The sequence below is a fragment of the Haliaeetus albicilla genome, chromosome 26, assembly GCF_947461875.1.
Source record: "Haliaeetus albicilla chromosome 26, bHalAlb1.1, whole genome shotgun sequence".
NCBI classification, from domain to species: Eukaryota; Metazoa; Chordata; class Aves; order Accipitriformes; family Accipitridae; genus Haliaeetus; species Haliaeetus albicilla.
Window position 1 is genome coordinate 5,486,420 of NC_091508.1, and position 18,445 is coordinate 5,504,864.

At 51.4% G+C, this 18,445-nt stretch overlaps 2 protein-coding genes across 4 annotated transcripts; both read left to right on the forward strand.

Moving 5' to 3' along the window:
- The first annotated feature begins 6,669 nt into the window (after nucleotides 1–6,669).
- Nucleotides 6,670–9,585, forward strand: LOC138682154 (probable E3 ubiquitin-protein ligase makorin-1). Its single transcript, XM_069771891.1, has 7 exons — nucleotides 6,670–7,150; nucleotides 7,239–7,565; nucleotides 7,788–7,896; nucleotides 8,010–8,230; nucleotides 8,481–8,591; nucleotides 8,679–8,787; nucleotides 8,880–9,585. Exons 1-7 carry the CDS (start codon nucleotides 6,888–6,890, stop codon nucleotides 9,021–9,023), a joined length of 1,284 nt encoding a protein of 427 aa, XP_069627992.1. The 5' UTR covers nucleotides 6,670–6,887; the 3' UTR covers nucleotides 9,024–9,585.
- A 157-nt stretch (nucleotides 9,586–9,742) lies between these two features.
- FANCE (FA complementation group E) lies at nucleotides 9,743–18,388 on the forward strand. 3 transcript variants are annotated; one of them, XM_069771532.1, is made up of 12 exons: nucleotides 9,743–9,843; nucleotides 10,317–10,572; nucleotides 10,864–11,497; nucleotides 11,580–11,624; nucleotides 11,942–12,001; nucleotides 12,087–12,230; nucleotides 12,311–12,434; nucleotides 13,056–13,131; nucleotides 13,265–13,331; nucleotides 13,431–13,556; nucleotides 13,687–13,781; nucleotides 16,534–18,388. In XM_069771532.1, exons 2-12 carry the CDS (start codon nucleotides 10,349–10,351, stop codon nucleotides 16,535–16,537), a joined length of 1,599 nt encoding a protein of 532 aa, XP_069627633.1. In that variant the 5' UTR covers nucleotides 9,743–9,843; nucleotides 10,317–10,348; the 3' UTR covers nucleotides 16,538–18,388. The 3 variants fall into 3 exon arrangements, with proteins under 3 accessions (XP_069627633.1, XP_069627631.1, XP_069627632.1); XM_069771530.1 differs by lacking the exon at nucleotides 16,534–18,388 and adding an exon at nucleotides 13,969–15,961; XM_069771531.1 differs by lacking the exons at nucleotides 9,743–9,843; nucleotides 16,534–18,388 and adding exons at nucleotides 9,984–10,170; nucleotides 13,969–15,961.
- The last annotated feature ends 57 nt before the right edge of the window (nucleotides 18,389–18,445 follow it).

Consider the following 18,445-nt stretch of genomic DNA (forward strand, 5'->3'; position numbering starts at 1 on the left):
CCCAATTTTAGTAAGCCAATCACTGCCCATAAAGTTCTCCCATAATCCTCCTAGGTTGATTCCATTCCAAGTCTGAACTGGGACATGTGCAATTTTCTTCATTTCTTTTATCCAAAGCTAAGCGATTTTGATACAAAGCAGTTCTCATCTTGGTGTTTTGTTTTGCAATTAATCCAAGTGCATCTCCGGTTTTATTTACAACTATTTCCACTACAGCTTGTAACCTTATTATTCTATTAAGCATATATATTGGGATCCTGTAGCCCCAGGATCCGTCTTCTGCCCACGTAGCTGGATCATAATAGGTAATTATTCTCTCAGGAGGCCATTCATTATCTTTCCAATTCCCAATTTGTAAGCTTCATTTATAATGTCTTTCTCTTAACTCACTTGTTTCTGCATACACTTGAACTCCTAGCCACCCTCCCCAATTTATGGGTAACAGGAAAAAGCTGGGTCTTATCGTTCCTAATACACAGGATCCTGCCCAATTCTTGGGTAAATATGCATAAGCTAATTTGCCACAAATCCAATAATGTCCTTCAGGAGTTGGCCAACATCTGGTATATTTGTTCCATTGGTCCAATTCTTAAATTGACTATTCATTTCTAGTGGGCTTCCCCACTTATCCCAGTTATTCCGAGTTTCATTCCATAGGTAACCTCCCTCGCATTCCAGGTTACCTACTTGTTTTCCATTATCCTTTAGATTTTGCCAACAACTCCTTCGAATTATATTCGTTTGGAGTACCCATTGCTGTTCCCTATTACCCTTTCCCATTATCTTCCATATCTGGGAATCACTTATGTTACTTTCCATAGCTTCCCATGCCCATCGTTCACCTTGATTTGTTCCACCACAAACATAACAATTAGTTACATTTAATGATTTAGCAATGTTTTCAGCAAGATTTACAAACAGATTTTTAGCTACTGTGGGAATTTCATATTTCACAGGCGTCAAAAGTTACTGACACTGGAGTATTCAAATTGGCTATAATTTTGCTTGTTCCAATTAATCTACCGTTTTCCAAATTTGTTCTGATTTCTACCCAATATTGATAGGGAAGTTCTTCTGGATCATAGCATATAGTCCTGTTTCTTTCTCTGCATAAAGCATACTGGGTTAGGTTATAAATGCAACTTCCTATTTTCTGGCCCTTACAATCATAGACAGTATGATACACCAAGGTTTGGGAGGTTACCCTTCCCTTTCTAGTAGTTACCACACGTTGACTACAGTTGTTTGTCGTAGCCAGAGTCAAAGAACTCACCCCAAGCAGGACTAGAAGAGGTCCGGTAAGAGCCATAGTGGTCGGCGGTCACAGCCCGAAGGGGTTGCAGCCCGTGGCAGACCTTATTAGCTGCACCACCGGTTCCCTATCCAGTCTTGCCCTCTTCCTTAATCTTAAGGGGTGGTCGCAGGGTTGTAGGGTTAGCTTTTTCCAATTTATATATTATGTCCCAACTATGGATAGTCTATGGTTATCTCTTTATGTTCCTAATCAAAAAAGAAACACTTCCTTATTAAATGGACAACAGTAAAACCTGACCCACGGTAGTTCGTGCAATGGAGTGGTGGTTCTACAGCGAATATACAAGAACTCTAAACTATTATTCAGATAATGTCTCCCCGTCGGGGAAATTATGTACTTAAGACACCTAGAACACTTAGCTCTTAGAAATAAACAGCACCGCTTACACAGTGGACAGGCGCTTGTGCCAGCTCCTCTCCAGGGACTTGGAAAGATTTAATCTCTTACCAGTCCCCCCATACACTAATACATTTCATGGGAGTAACCTCAGTGAAATTCCCACAGCAACTTAGTTTATGTTCTTGGGCTCAAATTTCTTCATGTTCTTCTGATGGTTAGCTTAGTTTCTGCAGGCTCAGATGTGACCTTCCACTCCCTCACTGGACCTTTCACTCGTGACACATGCGTCCACCCTTTTTCAGCAGTTCTTACGGCCATTTCTTGGGTAATTCAGTGAAATCAACTTGTATCTTCTCAAAAGGTCTGTAAGCCGTTTTTCTCCCTCCTGTGGCTGCTTGTTGAAACACTTTCTTATTTATCTTTTGACAAGTTAAGCAACCTTGTGTAATTTGCTCTACAAACTGTAGTTTTGATCGGGACACCTTTAATCCCTTTTCTCCTAAAAAATTTAACAATTTAATAGTGGCTTCTCGGGTTCCCTCTTCAGTTTCTCCCGCTATTAATAGATCGTCCACATATTGCAATAACTTTACCTCCCTGGGTAAAATGAAATCTTGTAAAATTTTCTCTAAAGTTTGTCCAAATAGATTTGGTGACTCTGTGAACCCTTGCAGTAGCACAGTCCATCTTAATTGTTGTTTTCGTCCCGTTTCGGGGTCCTCCCACTCAAAGGCAAAATAATCTCTGGATCCCTCCTCCAGGGGACAGGCCCAAAAGGCATCTTTCAAATCTATCACACTATACCAAGTATGTTCGAGAGATATATGGCTCATTAAAGTATAAGGGTTTGCCACCACGGGGAATTTAGTAATTGTTCGCTCATTTACAGCTCTCAGATCCTGTACCATCCTGTATGACCCATTCAGTTTCTTTACAGGGAGGATGGGTGTATTATGAGGTGACATACATGGTTCTAAAGTTCCTTTTTCCAGAAGTCTGTCAACTACAGCCTTTAACCCTATTCAACTCTCCATTGGTATAGGATATTGTTTAACTCTAATTGGGCAATGCGGATCTATTATTTGGACCTTTATGGGGTCCCTTTCTATCTTTCCAATTTCCCCCTCCTTATACCATACTGAACGGTTAATGGCTTTTTCATCCTCTTGTGTTAGAGTATATAATTTAATCTGCAATTTATTCCCTTAACTTTGAATGCCTAAGTTTAATTTCAAAATCAAATCCCTTCCTAATAAATTGTATTCCGCCTCAGGGAGCAAAAGTAAATCATTAAGGCAAATTTTCTTCTCTGTTTCTACTTCTACATCTTTTAAAATGGGTACTTTAAAAGGTTCCCCTTTTGCCCCTACTACTGACATATAACTCTTCCCTTTTTCTATTCCCTTCAGAAGGTTTTGAATAGTGGATTTTTCAGCCCAGTGTCCACCAAAAATAAAACTTCCTCTTTATGGGGACCAATTAATAATTTTATCAAGGCCTCTGTTGATGTTGACATCCCCAAAAGATATAGCCCCTGACACCCCTATTCTTCCTTAAACATTTTCTCATCTCGTTCTCGCTTACGGCAGTTCCTCTGAACATGTCCCCTCTCGTTACAGTAGTAACAGATGGGAATTATGAACCTTTTTCAAGGAGACTGTCCCCAGGGTGTCTGGTCTATTCTTCTTCCCATTTTTTTTTCAGACGGAGTCTTATTTTTCTGACTTTCTCTTACTGCTGCTACAAAGATCTTAGCTTTTGCCTTTTGTTTTTCCTCATCTCTCCTAACATATACTTTCTGTGCTTCCCTAAGTAACTCTTCTAATCCTCTTTCTTGCCAGTCTTCCAGTTTTTCTAATTTCCTTCTTATGTCCCCCCAGGACTTAGCCACAAATTGTGTTCTAAGGAGTGCGGTTCCAGCTACTGTATTCCGATCAATTCCATAATACATTTGTAGACTTTTCCTTAATCTTTCCGACCATTCTGTTGGAGATTCATCTCTCCCTTGTTTAATGTTTTGTCCTCGGGGAACCGCTTCCCTTATCCCCTGTATGATTAACGTTCTCAAATCCCTCATATTCTGTCTTCCTTGGGGTTGCTGATGATCCCAATGAGGATCCACGTTTGGCCATTTCTGATCTCCCGGGGGTCCTGCCTGATTCTGTCTTTCCCCAGATTCTCATTCCAGCTTGTCTAATAATCCCTTTTTCCTCAGCAGTAAATAAAGTCCCTAAAATAGACTGTATTTCTTCCCAGGTATAAGTATTGGGACCTAGGAATTGATCTAGTTTTTCAGCCACTCCAAGGGGATCATCTAATAGGGTCCCCATTTCTTTCTTAAAATTTCTTACATCTCTGGTATTTAATGGGACTGCCACAAACCCAATGCCTCCTTGATTGCCTCCGAGGGGTACCTCTCGTAAGGGATAGAAAAAGGCTCCCTCGGATGCGGCAGTCTTACTTCTTGTACATGCAGCCGGAGGTTTTTCTAATTCCGGTGCTGTTGGTGGTGGAGGCAGGGACAACGGTGGTACTGGTGGAGGTACTACGGCCACCAAAGGGGGAGCCGCCGCAGGAGGTGCATTATTAAGATATGGAGGCGGTAAGTTATCTAGTGGCTCCCATTTATCATCTTTTTCTTTTCCCTTTTCGTTTTTATCTCCTTCTTTCTCAAACTTCTCATCTCTTTTTAATGTAAATATTGAGGCTGGAAAAGGACGTGAAATCCCGATCCATAATTCTGCATAATCACTTTCCTCCTGACTAAAAGGTTCCGTTGAGTTAACATATGTATTTAAGGCCTGGCAAAGCCAGTCTTCAAAAGATCCAAAAACAGGCCAAAAGACATGTGGTCTTAAAGGCTTCTTTGGCCATTCAACCATGCAATATTGAACTAACTTTAATTTAGTTTTTCCTTTTCTGGGGCCCCTTTCATTCCAATTTTGAATCATTATCCCTAATGGACTTTCTGGTGGTATATCTGGTAATTTGCTCCCTTCCTTCTGGTCCTGGGTCTTCGATGTTCTTTGACCCAGCTAGGAATTTTACTGTGGCATTCCTACAGCCCTTGGGCACCAGTAACAGTGTCTTGCAGGGGGTTTAGGACCTATCACCCACCCACGAATCCTACAGGAATCGCTTCGGTCCTTCACCGGCCAAGTTTCTCACGGGAGATTGGAACCGAGGTTAGAAGACCTCCACAATCACTTCGGAACCAAGTTCTGTCTCAGTCACACTCTTACACACACAGGCAACCGAATCCCACCCAACTGAACGGTATACTCCTTTAAATACTTACGACTCCGTCGTCTTCGTTCGGATCTTCGCGCGCAGAATTACGGGCAAAATAAACTGCTGCAGCCGGCAAGGGAGCTCAAAAAAATTACATTCTTTGCTTGCCCTTATTCCGGTTCAGGATAGTGTTAGTCCCGATTCGACTGGATCAGGAGCCACCAAATGGTGGGGGCACCCCTCCTTAATCAAGTCAGAATGCAGGAACTAAGACCATCCCGGACGAGCCCCCAATTGTGATAAATGAATTTAGTCTCAAACAGGATTCCAATCAAAGTTTACAATTTATTAAATGAATAAATGCAAGCAAACAGCACTAGCCACACCAGCAGCCTCTGCTCTACCAAGACACGCACGGTGAAAAACAAAACAGCTTCTTTTATAGTCTAACATTAGTTACATATTCATACTAGGCGTGTCCTTCCAAAAGACTCTCCACCTCCTGGTTGTGTGGGTGCAGTAGTTCTCCTAGAAACTTCTCGAACTCTCCTCATTGGCTGAGGGTCTTCTATACAACGTATCTGTGACCAGGGTCCCCAGGGCTGGGGCAGACCGCAGGCATCCTGTGTAACAGCCGACACCCTGCACAGCACCAGCTGCGATCACCAGAACCCAAACAAGTTCACAACAGACACCTCCCCCTCAACAAATGCATACAACAAACTGCCCATCAAGACCCTAAGTACTGCAGTCTCTGAGGCTAAGTATACATTTAGATGCCTCAGTTCTCCCCTAGGATCTCTTGTTTAACACTGTGCAGTTAACAACGAAACCGGTTTGGGGCTGGCAAAAAAGAACTATATACATATCATCTGTCTCCTCCCGGCCTGCGGTTATACGAGGACCGACAAAATGGTTAAAGATTACATAGACGGTGAGGGTCACATTTTATTATGCGGCCCTAGCATTGTTTATATTGACACGAATCAGATGAACACATTTCACAATAATGGTAAAAGAATTAGAATATACAAAACAAGTGATGCACAATGCAATTGCTCGCTGACCAAAGCCCAGCCAGTTCCCCAGCAGCAGCAGCCCCCGGCCAGCTTCCCCCCTAATTTATGTACTGCACATGACATCCCATGGGATGGAATACCCCTTTGGCCAGCTGGGGTCAGCTGTCCTGGCTGTGTCCCCTCCCGGCTTCTTGTGCCCTCCCACCCCCAGCCTCCGGGCTGGCAGGGCAGTCAGAGAGCTGAAAAGTCCTTGACTTAGTGTAAATACAGCTCAGCAACAACTAGAACATCAGTGCGTTATCAACTCTGTTCTCCTTCTAAATCCAAAACACAGCACTGTACCAGCTACTAGGATGAAAATTAACTCTATCCCAGCCAAAACTACGACACCATCCAAGGCCATAAATAGCCCTGGGAGGTTGCCCAGCCCTCTTGGCTGCTGGGGAGGAGATGGAGCCAGGCTCGCTGGTGGCATCTGGGGCATTAAGGGCCCAGGGGGGCTATCGGAGACCCCTGTGCAGGTAGGGCTTGCGGGGAGGCGGGCAGCTGGGAGCAGCTTTCGGGGGAGATAGGCTGGAGACAGGGCTGTGAGCCCCCCACTGGGGGGGGCAGAGAGTGGTTTGTGATGCCCTTGAACCCCCTCCCTGTCCGTTTCCCCTGGAGGGTGAGGCGCTGGAGAGGACAGAGCCTGTCCATCCAGCTGTCCCCCCCGAAGCTGGGGTCCCCGGCAGCACCCCGTCCCAGCACCCCCTCCCTGTCAGCCCCCAGCCGAGGGCTCCTGCCCCTTTCCATGCCCCCACGGGGAGCCGGGGGGCTGCCCCAGCCCTCCATAGCCCCGGCTTGTCTCCACGTTCCCCCAGCCCCGGGGAGAGCCCCCAGACTTGTGCAGCAGCTCAGCCCTGCGCTTCATTTGCTTTGCAATTAGCCAGGAGATAAGGCTGGACTGAGAGAGCCCTGGCTCCCCGCTGGGCTCTGCCCTTGTGATGGCTCCTGAGCCCAGACACCAGCGTGGGGGCTCTGAAAATATGGCCCCATCCAGGCAAAGCTGGGACCCAGGGGGGATCGCGGGGCAGAGGGGGGCTGGAGGGGGGTCTGATCCCAGCCATGCGGCTTCTCTGGTTGGCAGGAATTTTGCCCGTGGATCCTGTCGATGGGGCCAGAGCTGCCGCTTCTCGCATGACAGAAAGTCAGTCCACATCTGCAAGTACTTCCAGAGGGGATTTTGCAGCTACGGAGAGCAGTGCAGGTAAGGGGTGAGAAGGGGGCCGGGGAGCCAGGAGGTGTCATGCTGGGCTCATGGGACCCTCTGTCTGTCTGTCCCTGGGCTCTTCCAGCTATGAGCACATCCAAGAGGAGCCGGTGCCGGTGGGGACCCTCTATGGCCCCAGGCCCACCGTGCCCCCCAGCCGCTGGAGCTCGGACCCTGGCCGTGTGCCTGCGGCAGCAGCCCAGGGCTGGGGGGGAGCCCGGCATGGCTTGGTCCACCCTGTCCCCACTGTGACACACGTGGCCTTCAAGTTTGCAAGTATGAAGGTTGAGGAGGAAGAGAAAAACAAGGAGAATATTACAGCACCTGGTAACATCCCCCGTGGGGCCATCGGTGGAGAATTTGTCCCTGCACAAGCTCAGGGTGCCTCAGGTAGGTGCAAGGCTGCCCAGGGGTGCTGAGGATACTGGGGCGCTCATGGTGGAGCATCCTGGGCATGTGTCTGCCCTTGACCCAAATCCTTCTCCCTCCATCTCTGGGCAGGGCCCAGCTGGGGCTGTGGAAAGCTCTCCTAGCAGCTTTTTTAGGGTGGGGACCTTAACTGCTAAGCCTGTGCTCTCCGAGCAGCCAGCCCACCTCTTTGATGATGGAGCAGGATGTGCTTTTCCCCTCTAAGAGCTCTCCTGCCTGCAGGCTCCCAACCGCAAGGCCTAGGGCTGGATCCAAATTCTCCTGACCCCAGAGAGGCAGTGGTGGAGACAGCTACACGGACTGACCCTGCAGAGGTGGGCTTGGGGGTCTCCTGCAGCCAGGCAGTCCCTATCACCCCGTGTCGGTCCCCTAGACTGAGGCAATGATGGAGCTGGGGGGTTGCCACGCCGTGCTGCTTTGCTTGCAGGTCCTGACGGAGCCGGGTGCTGCGGCAGCCCTGGTCCCCACCGTGGCACTGAGGACCCAGAGTGAGGCCGTGGTGTGTGGCATCTGCATGGATCGGGTGTACGAGAAGCCACTGCCGGAGGAGCGGTTCTTTGGGATCCTCCCAAACTGCAGCCATGCGTACTGCCTGGGCTGCATCCGCAAGTGGCGTCGCAGCCGGGACTTCCAGAGCACGGTCATCAAGTGAGTGGGGATGGGGACATGGCAGGGTGGTCACTGTCACCCCTTCTGCAACCTAAAATCCTTCCTTGGATTTGGCGATGTGGCTTTGGGATTGGAGTGACTTTCCTTTGGGAACAGGCACTTGGGAGCTGTGATGGGGACAGGGATGCTGGATGAGGCTGTGACGGTGGGACCACCCATCATGGGTACTGAGCCCATACTCCCTTCTCCCTTTTCGGGAGACCCACCTGCACCCATTACCTTCACCCAGGGCCTGCCCAGAGTGCCGGGTCACCTCCAGTTACTACATCCCCCACAAATACTGGGTCTCAGATGCGGGTGAGAAGGAGAAGCTCATCGAAACCTTCAAGGCGCGGACGGGGTGAGTGCATGGCACTGCAGGCTGCAGGGCTGCAGGCTCTGTGCTGCTCCAGGAGCTGTGCTTGCAACTGTGCTTTGAATCCCACAGGAAAATGAGGTGCAAGTTCTTTGTCCAGAACCACGGCCACTGCCCATTCAAGTCAGACTGCATCTACCTGCATGAGCTGCCTGCCGGCCGGCTGCCAAGAATACCCATCGTAAGTGGGGTGGTGCGTCCTGGGGGGCTGGGCATGGCATGGCCATGCAACACGGCTCAGGGCCGGGGCTGATCCTTTCTCTTGTGCTGCAGGAGTTCAGCCCTTCCTTGGAGAGCTTTGATGAGGAGGATGACGAGATCTGCGTGCTTGAATGGGCTGTCACCCTGACGGAGGCAGACTTTCGGTACTCACGTAACGGCTACGAGATGCTCTTCAACTTCAGCAACTCCAACTAAGCCACACTGTGCCCTACTGGGCCTGGATGCTGTTGATGGCAAAGAAGTGTCTTCTGGGAGGGGGAAGCATCTGCTTTTGATGTGTTCAGCTGCTCCTGGCATTGGTTTGGGGGGGCTCCAGGCATGCAGGCTGTTGCAGGGATGGGGTCGGATGGGAAAATAGTCTGACTGGTGTTTATCAGCAACCCCCGTGTTGATGGCTGAACCCCCAGCAGGTCCCGCATTGCTGCTTCCCCCAGGAAGCTGCGGGGGGGGGTGTGTGTGACAGAGCTGCAGGGGTCTCAGGGCAGTGGGGCACAGCCCCCCCTTCTCTTGCCCTCACTTCCTTGGCAGTGCAGCGCTCTGCACCCATGGGAGACCTCGGGGGGTCGGGACGGGGGGGTGCTGAGCTGGGTGCTGGGGCAGCAGCGGGGGGATTTAATGCATACGGGGCTGGGCTACAGGGAGCTGGGCAGCTGTGGGGCACTCTTTTAAACTGCTTTTAGCCAAATCTGGAAATTATGAAATAAAGTGGTCCGTGTGATGCAACGCTGCCTGGGGGCTCTCCTTCCGGGGGCTGGGGCGGGGGGGGGAATACACCACCCCCCGAGGGCTGGAGTTGGGGGATGTTAGGGTTTGGCTTTAAGGGTTCATATGCATAACTTTTGCATGCGGGCTTGATTTACATACTCGGCGGGCTTTTCTAGAGGGGCGGAGCCGGAAGTGGCGCGCGCTGCCGGCCCCGGGGCGGGGAGTGCGTACGGGCGGGCACCGGGGCACCGGCACCGGGCAGACCCCGGGGGGGAGCAGCGGGTACTCTGCCCTCCGTCTTCTCTCCGCGGTGAGTGTCTGCCCGGGAACGGGAGCTGATAACCGAGCACCGCAATAACCGGGGCAGTGCACGGCCAGCCCCAGCGCCGGGTGGCTGCGGGCCCGGGGCCGGTCTGTTCCCGGAGGAGAGGGCCGTAGTGGGGGTGGGGGGATCACCGCCAGCAGCATTCGGGGGTTTTCCCTCTCAGCCCCCCGGGAGGGCAGCGAGGGGAGCTGCAAGTGAAGTGGTTTTCGAAGGCTCTGAGGAGCTCCCGGTCCTCTGGCCTGGCTGTGATCCTCTGTAATGCTTCTGCATCCTCGGGTGATGAGGATAATCATGCCCCCCACCCGCGCGCAGGTAAGGGCAGCCCCCAAAACCGCTGCCGGTGGGGGAGGACTCCAAGGTTTGCTCCAGAGCACAGCTGGCCAGGACCTGGATGTAGTGATCCTCCCTGCACCTTTCTCGGTGTGACCCATGTCAGGCTCTCCCCAATTTTCTTGCAGGCGGCTGTGAAGCTCCCCCCCCACCAGCAGCAATGGAGTCCCCCTGCCTGCCCTGGCTGCAGAGCTTCGACAAGCCGTGCCGCCTCCTGCTCCACACACTTGCCTCCGGCTCCTCCGGGGTGCTCGCCGCCCTCCAAATGCTGCAGCGGGTCCAGGCCCATGAGGGACCGGGGCAGGCATTTCCCTGGCAGGCCTTCACCGCAGCTCTCTGCGCCGAGGAGCCCACACTGGAGGGGCTGGAGGGGGCCCTGGCTGTGTGAGTTGGCTGCATTTCCAAAATTCAGTGTTTTGTGGGAGGTTTGACGCATCAGGTGCCCAGTTCAGCACCGTGCATCCTCTTCCCCCCCCCCCCCGTGCAGCGGTCTGTACGTGAAGACAGGATCATAGCAGGGACCTGCCAGTCTTCCAGTTTGTGTCTGCAAAAGCTGGCAATGGCATCTGCTGCCTCCTCTCACTTCCTAGTCCCGTTAGACCCTGCTCCATGGGGCAGGTTGGCAATAAGGACTCAGGGCTTTGCTCTGACTTGTCACCTCTCCCTTTTTAACAGCAAACCACGTCTGCTGCTGCTTCCTGTTGTGTGCCAGAGAAACCTCTTCTCCCTGCTCCTCGTGGTGCAAGCCGTGGTGCCGGGGGGCTGCCTCAGCCAGCTGCTCCAGGCCTTGGAGCAGGATTCCCATGTGGATCCCTGGGTGCAGACGCTGGGCAATCTGCTCCGGCAGGGATCAGGGGGAGAGGAGTGCTCCCCACCTCCTGCTCCCTTGTCTTCCACATGCCAGCAGCAGCTTATGTGCCTGTGCCAGAAAATTGCCCAGAACAAACCAGAGGGGCGAAGAAAACTAAACTGGTGCTTCAGCAAGCAGCCTGGTACCACTGGGGATGTGGCTGACTCTGCGATTCAAGGTGGGAAGCACAAGAAAGTGTCGGAGGAGAGCCTGGAGTTGGATGAGGAGAGAGAGAGGAAAAGGTTGCTGCTGGAGGAGGCAGCGTTTGACCCCCCGGGAACCCAGGAGAGTGGGGATGTGGCAGGGGTGGAAGAGGAGATGCCTGTGGAGCCTTCAGGGGACAGATCTGCTGAGAGCCCAGCCGGAGCTGCTCCAGAAAGCTCCCAGCAGGATGCAGCCAGGAAGCCCAGGAAGATTTCCCAGGCAGAGCTGGCAGCAGAGGTCCAGTCCTTTCTCCAGGTACTGGGCAGGGTTTGCTTTCCCCTTCCAGCCAGTGAGCCTTTACAGTCTGATTTCTGTTACTTCATCTCATTTTCCTCAGATGCATGGACAGAGGCTGAAAATGCTGCTGCAGAAGGAGTCCAATGTAAGTGGTTGCTTCTGTCTCTGTTCTGGAGCTGATGGTCTAAACAGGCTCATGTTGGGGCCTCCAGAAGGGATGGGAGACAAGGTGGGTTTCACAGGGATGACTGGAGGGGGATAAAAAGACAGCCCTGCTGCCACCTCCTCTGGGCTCAGGTACTAATACCTGCCTCCACCTCGCAGGGATTTGCTGTATGATGGGCAGCCTGTGGGGTCAGTGCTGGCTGAAGTGGGGGACGGTAGGGAAGAGAAAAGCCCTGGAGCTGTATTTTGTGGATTGCTGTATTTGGTGTATTACTCAAGGACCGTGTTTCCCTGCAGCACTCAGAGCTGAGTGTCCCACCTGAGCTGCACGTCCTGAACAACTGCTCTCCCGGCCAGGTGAGCCTCAGCATCCTTGCTGCAACTGCTGGTGTCGTGGAGGGCCTGCTGCTGTCCCTAATGTCCCTGTCCCTTCTGTCCCCAGCTCGAGGGGCTGTGCTCCTTCCTCCAGCTCTCCACATGCCCAGAGCACCTCCTGGTGCGTTTCTGCAGCTGGCTGCTGGCTCTCACCCCTGACCTCAGCTACACCAGCGCGGCCATCCTGGCAGAGCAGCTCTTCCTCCAGCGAGTAAGTGTGAGGGCAGCAGAGGTTTCCTGCACCCAGTTTTCCTCACCATCATCCCCATCTCCTGCCTTTTCTGTCCATAGGTCCTGTCCCTCGCCCAGCCGCCCTCTCGCCACCTCATGGCTGCCCTCGCTTCATTTTGCTCCAAGTATTCCCAGCCCTTCTGTCGAGTCCTGGTGGCTGCGGTCCTGCGGGAGCCAGGGGAAGGTGCGATGGGCTCACAGGAGGCACGGCTTCTGGGAGCAGCTGAGGGAGCTGGAGAGGGGCTGTGGGCTGCATCCAGCAGGAAGGGAAGCCCCAGCTGCAGAGTGCTGTCTCCTGGGAGTCTTTTATCACCCAAAATATGTGTTAGGAACCACGGAGGAATGGTGCTGGTTTTATCTGGGCAGGTGAACACTTGGGAGTTAGGATGGGAGGTGGCTTTACAGATGCCTGAGAGGGAGAGGGAGGGGATGCCAGGCTGGTTTCCAGCATCAGTTCTCCCAAAGGACAGCTGCCATCCCTCCATGGACTTGAGGATTCCTGACAACTCCTAATGCTGAGGCCAAAACTGCCCCAGCGTGGCTCTGCTGGCATGAGAAGAGGGTCCTGCATGAATCCCTGCCACAGTAGTATTCTCTTTTCCTAGGGACTGGTGCCAGTTAAACCCTTGCTGCAGATGGGCAAAGGAAGCTGGATTATCCTGAACAGTAGAAGGGGCACTGCTTGGTTTCTGGGTGTCCCAGCTGGGATGTACCCCTGTGTGAAGGGGTGCTAGGAGGGGTCAGGCACATCCCCATGGACTTGGCAGCCTCTGGAGGCTTTCCCCTTTCTGCTTTGCCTTTGCAGGTGCTGAGCAGACCAAGCTCGTGTGTGAGCTCGTGGAGGAGTGCCTGGAGCCAGACTGTGTTCGACTGGTGCTAAGGTAAGAGATTACAGGGCTGACAGCTCTGCTTTGGCCCTCATGCCTTCCTTGATGGGTCTGGCTGGCTCCAGCTGCTCAGGAGCACCAGCGAGGCTGTGTGAGCATTGCATCTCCTCTTTAACATCCTTTGCAGCCAAGTCCTGGAGGTGCCTTTATCAGAGAAGCTCCTGCCAGTATTGCAGGCTGTGCTGGGGCGGCAGGTGAGGGAACCCCCTCTTGTCCCCCCCAGGTTTCCTTGATGGCTCCAGCAGCACTGGAGCAAGGACCAGCTCTCTTCCCTGCTCGTGGCTCTCTTCCAGGAGGTGCTCCCCCCCAAGCTCTTTGATCTCCTAGTCATGACTCTGTGCTGGCAGGCTCCGGCCTTCGCCACGTCGCTGAATTATGCCAAGCTGGTGACGGCAGTGCTCACCATGTACCAAAACCAGGTGAGTAAGATGAGGCTTGGGTCCTGCAGACCAGCTGGTGAGCTGCAGCTGACCCAGGACCTGGCCCAGAGGTCTCAGGTGGGCTCCTGGCAGTGCAGCTCTCTGAGCTCCCTGCTCCTCTCTGTCCCAGGTCACTCCAGCCCACCAGAGCAGTCTGGCTGCCGCTCTGGATCGGAGCAATGCGGCTCTGAAGAAGTCACTGCAGGCTGTGCTGGAAGGAGCCAGGTGAGATGGATCCTGCGCCCTCCAGGCTGGGCTGGAGTCTCTTCCATGGGGGGATGGCAGCCTCCATGCTCCTGGTCTGCCCCGGGTGGTAGGAAACCAGCAAGTGCTGGCAGAAGCTGTGCCGGAGTGTGGTTGGCGGTGGTTTTCCCTTTTCTTGATTTCTCTCCTTTCTCTCTCCTCCTCCCAGGTGAGCGCCAAAGGGAACCATAAGGCGATGGCTTCCTTGGGCAGTGGATGCTCGTTAGGTGGTGGTAGCTGCAGCCCAGTCCCTCACTGGGTTTCACCACCAGCGTGATGGAGCACCAGCGAGCATGGGCTGTGGCACACAGAGCACCCACACCTCTGCCTGGGGCCTTGCAGCAGTGCCTTGTGCTCGGCTGGCCTGGTTTGAGGTGGGCTATTGCTGGGCGATGCCATCCCAGCCCCACGCATGCCCCGAGGCTTGAAGATGAAGGTTTTCTTGGTTAAACAATGAATACATTTCAGTCATCTCTGTGTCTGCTCTGTCTCTGGGCTGCCTCTCAGCCTCACCACACTCAAGATGGCAGCTCCCACCTTCCTGCCCTGCCACGCTCAAGATGGCGCCTCCCTCCCCGGCTGTCCCAAGATGGCGGCAGAGGAGGAGCTGTGGAGAGGCCGGGCTGCAGGATGTCTCCGGGCAGGGACTCCCTTCTCCCTCTCCCAACCTCCAGCGGTGTGGGCATGTCCTGGTTTTGGCTGGGTTAGAGTTCATTTTCTTTCTAGTAGCTGGTATAGTGTTATATTTTGGATTTAGTATGAGAATAATGTTGGCAACACACTGATGTTTTTAGTTGTTGCTAAGTAGTTTTTATACTAAGTCAAGGATTTTTTGGCTTCTGGTGATTTTTTTAGCACTGCAAAGCCCTGGATTGCTCCACATTGGCACTGGGCCCACGGGTGAGAGGGGTGGCTGGGCAGAGTATAGCCTGGAGGGGGGTAATTGCATAAAGGTGACTCTTTTGTAGATGGTTAGTGCCCAAAAGGTGGCTTTTTTGTAATCAGGAAAACAAAAAATCCATTATTTTTGCATTATTAATGGAGTAATGTTGGCACTCAAGTACTTGAAGAGAGCCTGAAGGTGGGCTGCAGCGATCTTGGGCCCGAGCCAGCTGCCATTTTCCCCTCAAGAGAGGAAAGGTTGCCTGTTTTGCCTGCATGTTCCCTTATAAAAAAGGGTTTTCTGTCGAGCAGGTCCCCACGTTACTTGACTGGGCAGTGAGAAGCTGCAGAAGAAGCAGAAGCCCTTCTCTGCTTTCAGGTCCCCTTTGGTTTGATGAGTATGCTGGATGATGTGATGTCCCCTGTCCTGTGCCAGCATCTCTGATAACTTGTAAATCTGAAGAGCCTGATCGAGCATCCATGTGTCTCACCAGTCTGGTTTGCAGGTGTCCCTACTTGTTTGAATCAACCTATATCCTCTTCGTGGTTAAAAATGGAGCGACATGGCTGCAATATTTCCTGTGTGTACCTGCACCCTTGTTTTGTTTCTCAGGGCTGAGAAGTACGATGTCTTCCCAGTGTCAGCCCTTAATGAAGCAGGTTGCTCCTTCCTGGCTCCAGGTCTGCAAAAGCTGGCAGACCTCCCTCCTTCCTCACAGTGGCAGCCTGGTAGCCAAGGCAGAGTCATCTTGTCCAAAACCTTTATATTTCAAGTGTTTTTTCCAACATTGTGGTGGCCCAGAGCACCTGGCAAGCAATATTGCATGGTGGAGTTCACAGCTACTTAGTTCTTAATGCCCTTAACGCCACTGAATCAAGACATAAACTGATTTGAGGCTGTTTGAAGATGATAATTCTGGACTAGGCTTAGTTGACCATCATGACTTTGTCTTGGCTCAAAGGAGGCAAGGCACAAGTGGTATGTTTTGTGCATGTTGGCCTTTCTCTTCGACGGCTAAGCTGATTTTCAGGTGATGCAGCAATGATCTGTTTATTTGGTCTGCTGAGATTTACAAATCTCAGGATGCAGAAGAGCAGGGTTTAGATGAAGAACTGGTAAACTTGAATTTTCCACATTAAATCTGCCTTTTTTTTTTTCTGTTTTCCTGGGGCCTGCAAGCGGCCCTGCTCTGTGTCACATTTCTGGTTTTCCACATGGCGATGGCACTTGTCGTTGCAAGGTATTTAATGATACACTAATAGAAAGTGCTTCTACAGCGTGACTGTTTCCAGATTTCTATCCAGTATCCTTGAAAACACCCACTGGAAACCTCATCTGGGCACCTTCTGGCTGGGGGACTGGAAAGATAAGGATGGGAGAGGGTGGATGGACTCCGAGGGAGGTAGTGCTAGAGTTTTAATGGAGGTTTTGAAGCACTGCGTATTTCAGGAACTATTTAAAAATTCATAAACATTTACATCTACAAAGGGAGAAGAGGGTTTAAAACATGTAGGTGTGACATGTTACTGGTTCAAGTTTGCTCATTAATGTTTAGATCCAGCCAGAGGAATGAAACCGAAGCATTAAGTGATGCTCTTAATGCTGAGAGCACAGATTTCTTTATAGTAAGAATCTCTTAAGCTATTTTAGGTGACAGTGGACTGATGAGGCTTCAAAGTATGTTAGCTGGAGGAAAGAAACCTCCAGGGAGCCAAATTGTTGATGTATTTGCATACCAGTGAGTTAGTGGCTGAGTATATTGAAGCTATCGTAGGGCTGCCCAAAATATGACATAAATAGAAATTGTGCCCTGATCATCAAGGTCTGAGCCTGCTGTTCTGGCTTTATTAGGTAGCAGGCTGCAGTCCTCACAGTTCCCCTGCAAAGCTTCTATGAAGTGACCTCGCTGTCATTGTCCCCAGTGCTCAGTCTGGCTGTGGCTGACGGTCACATGAAGATGACGGAGGACAAACTCATCTCCAAAATTTACCTGGTCGTCAGCTTCCTGGTGTCCCTGCTGAAGAAGTGGAAGAATGTGCATGCTGTGTATATCTAGAGCACCATGGGGAAGTCTCAGCATCTCCATGGACTGGGCAGCAATAAAGGGTTTGAAATCCAGCCACAGTGTGCATCTCCTCCCTGATGGATGTTTGGTTTTGTAACTGCTTACTGGTTTCTTTAGGCAACGGTCTCATTTTGACAGGCTGTTCTTGGCTGCTACGTGCTGTATGCAGCTTGCGCTTCCAACTCATCTGGACGTACTGGGAGCTGCATTTTGGGCCAGCCTACGTGTTTTTTGCAAGAAACAGTAGTCAGGCAGGGATCGGCTTTGCAAACTGCAAGAGGGGTTACTGTTCTGCTGAGAAGCATTATGCTGGCTTGTGGAAAGAGCCTTCTTAGCCCTGTTTTTGCTCTTGGCTGCAGCTTATCAGGTACCGTGGATTCCTCTGGGGTGTATATGTGAGATAACAGTCATATTAGGAGAACTGGAAGCAAACCCTGGAGACACTAGACGTGCTGGTGGAAGACTACTTGTTTATGTGGTGGTTGGTAGCACCCACATGGAAAACTTTACTTTTTGACTCCTCTTGACCTCTCAAGAACTTTAAAATCCAGCCTGAACAGCACAAAGAGGTGGATGTGGCATAAAACATCAGTCAGGTTTTATAGTTCAGCAGAACATTATTCAGGAGTGGAGGGAGAGCCGGGCCTGGGTTTGCCCTTGTCCTGATTGGGGTTGGGGTTGGGGAAGGTCTGAAGCTTTGTCTTAGACATTTCCTAGGCTGTATGTAGAAGGCAGTGTATAATTTTCAGCCATTTTACTTGTGATGTTTGGTAGTAGTTACTTATCTGCTTCCTCTCCTGTAGAGATTTACTTCCTTCATGGTATGAAGGGGAATTCCCTTTTTGGCCTCACGGTTTGCTTGCTTGTTTGTTTGTTTTTAAAGGAAATTAATATTATGCAATTGCATGGGTTATCTGTCTGCTCTGCTGCCTCCTCATCCTCCCACAGTGATTTCTGAACCAGTTTCATGATAAGATGACATCTCTGCTCCCCAAGTGGCATCTTGGTGCCATGATCGGACAGCAGAGAACCTCCTTTGGGTGGGCAGAGGTATGCAAATGCTGCATCCACGGCTGTTACATACCAGACATCAGAGCCACATACGAGCCAGACTACCCTGTCCATGCAACACCTTGTTGGAAAGGGCTGAAACTCAGTTGCTTCCCTGAAAATGGTCCATTTCCATCCCCTGAGCGGCTGCCCATTTCCAAGCAGGAGCTGCAGGCATGTCCAGCTAGTTGCTGTGTCCCCTCCTGCAGCGATGCTGGGAGCTGATAAAGTCACCATGTTTCTCCCTGGAGGTAACTGTGTTTCAGTGACACCCTGTTAATCACATGCGTGTAATCCCCAACATGCTGATGCAGTTTTGCATTGAAATCTGGTGGCTGTGACATCCAGATGTACGGCTGAACTGCTCTGGGGAAGGCTCAGCAGTCTTTGCTTTTTTTCCAACCTGGAATTTAAAACTGAACCAAAAGAAGCAAAACCCTCTTTCTTACCTGTTTTTTTGCCTATGACCTTCTAATCATAGTAAGAAAATCATGTTCTCTCTTGGGTAGTCTGGTGGCTGCCAGGTCCTTGTCAGCTGGGGAGACCAGGGCCACACAAAGATGAATTTGCTGGAGGGCTGGGGTGTTGCGTTGTGGTTGAGACCCCTGCACAGACCTAATAAATCACGTTTGCCGCATCAGCAGTAGC